Raw genomic sequence first — 6,774 nt, forward strand, 5'->3', positions numbered from 1 at the left:
TAGACCCACAATTTCTGGCCGCACTACATTTAATACACATCTCCAGCCGCCTGAGGAAGATTTTGTGCTTTGTCTTTTCTAACTTATTAGGTATTCATTCTGGGACTTTGATATTGATGGTATATTCTTAGGGTACTTTTACACCAGTCAATTTTGGGCGTAAAAACGAGCGCCGATTAACGAGACAGCTTTTTGATCGGCGCTCGTTTGCTCCTTTCATAAGAAGCTATGTCTTGGGACGAGCGCTTACTACAACTCTCGCTCGTCTTCATACATTTCTGTCATGTCGGTAGCACGTCTCCATGTTGACACAGAGAGATGTGCTGTCGACCATGATAATATTTATCGCTGCATAAACAACACAATCAGACGATGAACGAGCGTTTCCCCATTCATCGGTTGATCATTGCCCTGTTTACACACGATGATTGGGAACGAGCATTCATATGAACGCTCGTTTGCCTGATAATTGACCCATGTAATATGGCCCTTAGAATAGGCCATTAAACCGTCTCTGTCACCACATAAGTGCCCTGTCTCCTACATAATGTGATCGGCGCTGTAATGTAGGTGACAGCTGTGCTTTTTATTTAGAAAAAACGATCTATTTTCACCATGTTATCACGTATTTTAGATTTATGCTAATGAGTTTCTTAATGGACAACTGGGCGTTTTTTTAGCTGAGAAATGTATGACGCTGACCAATCAGTGACCAGTCAGCATCATACACTTCTCTCCATTCATTTACACAGCAGCGATGTGCAGCCACATACACAGAGATTAACGTTAATCAAGTGTCCTGATAATGAATACACATGACCTCCAGCCTGGACGTCACGTGTATTCAGAATCCTGACACTTCTGACTCTTTTCTGTGAGATTCCAGCAAGCCACTCGTAATCTCGCGAGATTACGAGGTAAACGAGATTTCGTTTCCCTTGCTGGAAATCTCAAAGAATAGAGTCAGAAGTGTCAGGATTCTGAATACACATGACGTCCAGGCTGGATTTCATGTGTATTCATTATCAGGACACTGCAGTAACATGAATCTCTGTGTATGTGGCTGCACATCACTGCTGTGTAAATGAATGGAGAGGAGTGTATGACGCTGACTGGTCACTGATTGGTCAGCGTCATACACGTAAACACGCTCAGTTAAAAACACAATACACGCCCAGTTGGACATAGCGAAAAAAACACACCCAGTTGTCCATTCCAAACCTCATTTGCATAAATATAAAGTAGCTCATAACTTGGCCAAAAATGAACGTTTTAAAAAAAACAAAAAACTTTACGGTTATCTACATTGCAGCGCCGATCACATGCAATAGGAGATAGGGATTTCAGAATCTGGTGACAGAGCCTCTTTAACGTTACTGAAGTGTCTTGACAGTGAATAGACATCGCTTTCAGCCAGGACGTGATGTCTATTCACAATCCCGACACTTCGGTAACGTTTGTGTGTCACTTACTCACACAGCACATCGAGATCACGCTGTGCTGTCATTTACAGCATGATCTCGTGAGATTACGCTTGCTGTGCTGTAAGTCCCACACAAACGTTACCGAAGTGTCGGGATTGTGAATAAACATCACGTCCTGGCTGGAAGCGATATCTATTCACTGTCAGGACACTTCAGTAAAGTTAATGTGTGAGTAAGTGACAGCACATCATGATCTAGAAAGATCACTATGTGCTGAGTACATGAATGGAGAGAAGTGTCTGACGCTGATTGGTCACTGATTGGTCACTGATTGGTCAGCGTCATACACTCCTCTGTACAACGCCCACTTGGTCAAAAAGTAAAAACACGCCCAGTTGTCTATTAAGAAACTCATTAGCATAAATCTAAAATAGGTCATAACTCCGTCAAAATTGATTGTTTTTCTAAATAAAAAACTGCTGTTATCTACATTACAGCGCCGATCACTTTATGTAGAAGATAGGCCACTTATAATGTGGTGACAGAGATCAGATCGGTGGGGGTCCGACTTTACTGATCTGAGTGAAGCAGACTGCAGCCCTTAAACCAGGCACATCGCCGTACATTTCATAGTGGCTGTGTGTTCTGGCAGCTATCTGCAGCTCAGTCCCGTTCAAGTGAATGGGACTGCGCTGCAATACCAGGCAGAGCCACTACCATATGTACGGCGCTGTGCCTGGTAAACAAAGAAGGGAAAGAGCAACTCGTCAGACCACAGCAGCCCCTTCGTCAGCTGATTAGTGGGGGTGCCAGGAGTCAGACGCCCCCCAATCTAGGATAGGCCATCAATATCAAAGTCCCGGAAAATCACCAAGATGAACAGAGACGTTCAATAGTGGTCACCTTTGACTAAATCAAAACAGGCATGGGGATAAGAGGACGCCATACTCCTCTCGCTTATCTCCAGGGGATCAGTCGGGTAAAAATCTAGTTTTTTGAATTCTCTGATAAATGTCTCATGTCTAAGTCCAGGTCTATATATCTAGGTCCAGGTCTTATAAATCATCAGGTCTACACATGGACGGTTATTGTCTTATAGGACTTTGGGCTGGAGGTAACTGTTTATTTCTCCATTTCTCATAGATATGAAAGTCAATGAGAATGACGATAATACAGACGTTCTAAACAGCTTAACGGATGCCTGTAAGATAGCAAAGAACAAGTACTGGCCGGCAGTTCAGTCCTGGATACAGGTACGAAACGCGTGTCTTGTCTTATCCTCCTCTTTGTCTTCACTATTCTTTCTTTATAGATAGGATTGTCCTCTTTCCTGACATGTCAATTTTAGTAAACACTTGTATTTCCTGTAAAATAACAATTCTTTAGCTTCTTTTCTTAGAACTCTGGATTGGTGCCATTCCTCTGTTATTCCTCCTGGATATGTATGAATAAATTGACAAATGAGCGTTGTCATTCTCCTTTTTAACAGGGTGTGTCCTTTCACGGTCTGTACTGATTGGTTATTGTCAGACTGTGCAGGGCCACCCCTTACTGACAAGGGGAATAGTTCCGTCCAGTTGTCAGAATATTCATAGATTCCCAGGAGGACAAACAGAGGAACGGCACAATGTAGAGTTCTAAGAAAAGACGATCCAGAATTGTTATTTCACAAGGAATACGAGTATTTATTAAAACAGACGTGTCAGGAGGGGGGACAGATCTTCTTTAAAGGGGTATTCCGGACAGAGTCTGTTCCGATAACAAAGAGAGAGAATCCTAAGCGTAGCAAGCCCAGCATCTCCTCTGAGCGGGTGACTTGTAATGATAAGTAGTGATTAGGGGACTCCCGTTCTCGATGGATCTGTCATAAATGGTTGAAATAACTCTCTGAATGGGTTTTCCAGTTTAATTTAAAAAAAAGTTAAATCTTTTAATGGAAAGTTCAGCAACATTGTAATAATACACAATATTGGCAAAAGTATGTGGACACCCTCCCTATTATTGAGGTCAGATGTGTCAGCCACACCTATTACAAACCGGTGCATAAAATCAAGCACACAGCCATGCGATCTCCATAGACAAGCATTGCTAGTGGTATGGGACATACTAAAGAGCTCAGTGGCTTTACACGTGGCACTGTCATAGGGTGCCACCTTTACCACACGTCCGTTTCTGAATATTTTGACCCGATCGTCTCCCCTATAAGTGCTAATATTGTGACGTGGAGGCGTCTAGGAGTAACAGCAGCCCAGTCACTGAGTGGTAGACCATAAAGATTCACAAGATCCACCTATCCTCTGTTATATCACTCACCACAGAGATCCACACCGCCCCTGATAGTGACATTACCACAAGAGCCGTGCATGTGGAGCTTCATGAAAAGGGTTTCTATAGTCGCTGCCCTCATGTCTAAGATCACCATGCACCATGCCCATGTTATAGCTGCAGAGGGGGGACCAACTCTATATTAATGTCTATGGATTTAGAACGGGAGGTCCAACAAGCCCATGTCGGTGTGATAGGTGTCCACATTCTTTTGGCCACGTAGTGTATTTTGTGTTTCAATTCTTTGCCATCTTCAAGATTTCCGTTTGCTGTTGGTGATTAAAAATGTTGTTTACACCAAGAAGCCGAAAACCTTATACTTATTACAGCTGACCGTTTGTTACAATTGTATCTAGTCTAGACAACACATCAACAGCAGTCCTGATAGTCCTCTACAATGTATCAGTCTGGAGTCCAGGCCATTCAGCTCACAGAGGATTGTCTAGACTGGATACAACTCTAGCAATCTGTGAGCTGTGAAGCCCTGTTCACACAGAGAAAATTCTGCCTGGAAAAAAATCCGCTCCGGTTTTTTTTTTAAAGTGGTTTTGCATCACAGATATTTTTTGACGCAAATTTTGCCGTGTTTTTTGCCGCGTTTTTTTTTTTTTACGTCTTCAACAGACAAAGGGAAAAGCGCTGCGGCCGTTCGTGGCATTTATTTTTTTTTCCATCTCCCATCGAGGTCAATGGGATTTTTGAGGTGGAAAACGCCTCAAAGATAGGGCATGTCGCTTCTTTTTCCCACGAGAATAAAACACTCAGGGGAAAAAAACTCCTCCACTTCCCATTGAAATCAATGGGAGGCAAATTTGGCTGTTTTTTGCCGCGGTTTCCGAGTCCTGAAAATCTGTGTGAACGGGGCCTAAGAAGGTTTTCGGCTTCTGGGTGTAAATTACAATGTTGTAATTCATTAACCGCAAACAGAAATCTTAAAAATGACAAGGAATTGAAACACCAGGATGTGAACAAGAATGTTTCTGTCCACTGACCGCAAGCTGAGGTCTTGAAAATGGTGATTAATTGAAACAAAGTAATACAATTTTTTTTTATACTGAACGATATATTTAATGAAATCCGGGAAAATAACCCTTTCCGATGTGGTAGTTTAGTTTATGGAGCTGCAGGTAATGCACATGAATGTGTGTGTAATAAACGACTCTCTATACATTATACATTCTACACCCCCCAAAATAAATTCATGGGTTGTTTGTAGCATTTATCAGCAGAGATTTTCCAGCTTGGGGCCATCGAACATACAATTGTGGGGCTCCTTGAGTTATTTGTTGTAACCCCCTCTGATCTAGGGGTCATCTTTACTTTGTTGCCTCTTCTGACTTTCATCCTTTTATTACGAAGATTTTCACGAAGGCCGGAATAGGCGACGAAAGCCTAAAATGTGCGATCGATCTAAAGAAGAAATTAGAAACTGTAATCAAGAAGCACAAGGAGATGAATATCGAGTGCAAGACCCGAAACAGAGGAGCGGTGAGTAGCGTGACCCCCGTGACAGCAGTGCGGGAGATCACCGCCAGTTCATGTCCATCAGAACCGGACCTCGTAATAGTGCCTGCTTTCTGCGCTGTGTACCGTGCTGGATTAAAGGGGTTTTCCGGGACAGATGATCAGTTTCCGAGTCCGGGGGCCCAACTCCCGACATCCCCATCAATCGGCTAAATGAAGAGGCAATGGCGATCACCGCGTCCCCTTTATTGTTTTCCAGGCACAGCGCCATACATTTAGTTGTGGATGTGCCCGGTATTGCAGCTGACTGCTGTTCAGTCCCATTCAAGTGATCGCCGCAGCTTCTTCAATCATCTGATCGGTCGGACCCGCACCGATCTGATATTGGTGGCCTATCCTAAGCATAAGCTATCAATATCAAAGTACCGGGAAACCCCTTTAAGGCTACTGTCTAGCCATTCTGTGTCCCACATATATTTTGGTAACCACTGAAAATAGAAACAATAAATGTTTACCTACAAACGCGCTATACTTAGGTGCGCCGCTATTCCTCTTTCTGCCTGTCGCAGCATGGAGTTGACAGGCAGACACAGGTGAGTGAGTGATTTGCCTGTCCCCCTCCATAGTCTGAGGGGAGTGGCTGCGATTACCACTTTACCCATTATGTCCATGTGGGGGGGGGGGGCAGTAGTCTGGTGTCCTGTGGACATCTGTCACCATGACTACTGCTAGCGCCATCCCAGGAGGGAAAGACGGTCACGGATGATGGTAACTACTCCATGCTGACACTACATGTAAAGTCACTTTCCGCCGGGAGAGTCGCGTTAACATTGTTAAGGAGGTTCTCCAAGATTAGTGTGAATATTAGCTAAACACATAAAGCAATGCGCTACTTTTAATTGGGGAAGTCAGTCCCTGTGTGAACTAGCACTATACGCCAAAGCAGCCCAATTTTCACGAGTACATCACCCTTAGGCCACATTCATAGTTAATTAGTTTGAAAAAAAGACAAAGATTCATCAAGTCCAACCTGTAACCCGACCCTGTTAATCCAGAGGAAGGCAAAAATGAGGTTGATGGCGATTGTTTGCTTCATTAGGGGAAAAATTTCTCCCTGACTCCAAATATGACAACCAGAATAAATCCCTGGCTCAACGTCCCATCTCCAGAATCTAGTACTCCTATTCTGTAATGTTATATTTTTCAAGAATGACATCACGGCCCTTTTTGAATTTGTTTAAAGAATCACCCATCACAACGTCTCACTGCTCTTACAGTAAAGAATCACCCATCACAACGTCTCACTGCTCTTACAGTAAAGAATCACCCATCACAACGTCTCACTGCTCTTACAGTAAAGAATCACCCATCACAATGTCTCACCGCTCTTACAGTAAAGAATCCTGTCTGTGATGATGGTAAAACCTTCTTTCCTCTAGACGTAGAGGATGCCCCCTTGTCCTTGTTACAGGTCTAGGTGTAAATAGATCTTTAGAGAGATCTCTGCACTGTCCAGTTATATATTTGTACACTGTAATTAGATCACCCCTAAGATTTCCTT

At 43.3% G+C, this 6,774-nt stretch overlaps 1 protein-coding gene across 4 annotated transcripts in view; it reads left to right on the forward strand.

The window, feature by feature from the left end:
* The window catches only part of UVSSA (UV stimulated scaffold protein A), a 77,139-nt gene that overhangs the window by 16,852 nt on the left and 53,513 nt on the right, over positions 1-6,774 (forward strand). For all 4 annotated transcript variants that reach the window (XM_075856831.1, XM_075856812.1, XM_075856838.1 and 1 more), the window contains exons 6-7: positions 2,568-2,677; positions 5,109-5,237. In XM_075856831.1, coding sequence (XP_075712946.1) covers positions 2,568-2,677; positions 5,109-5,237 — 239 coding nt within the window. The remainder of the gene's footprint in view (positions 1-2,567; positions 2,678-5,108; positions 5,238-6,774) is intronic.

Source organism: Rhinoderma darwinii, chromosome 1 (genome assembly GCF_050947455.1).
Source record: "Rhinoderma darwinii isolate aRhiDar2 chromosome 1, aRhiDar2.hap1, whole genome shotgun sequence".
NCBI lineage: Eukaryota > Metazoa > Chordata > Amphibia > Anura > Rhinodermatidae > Rhinoderma > Rhinoderma darwinii.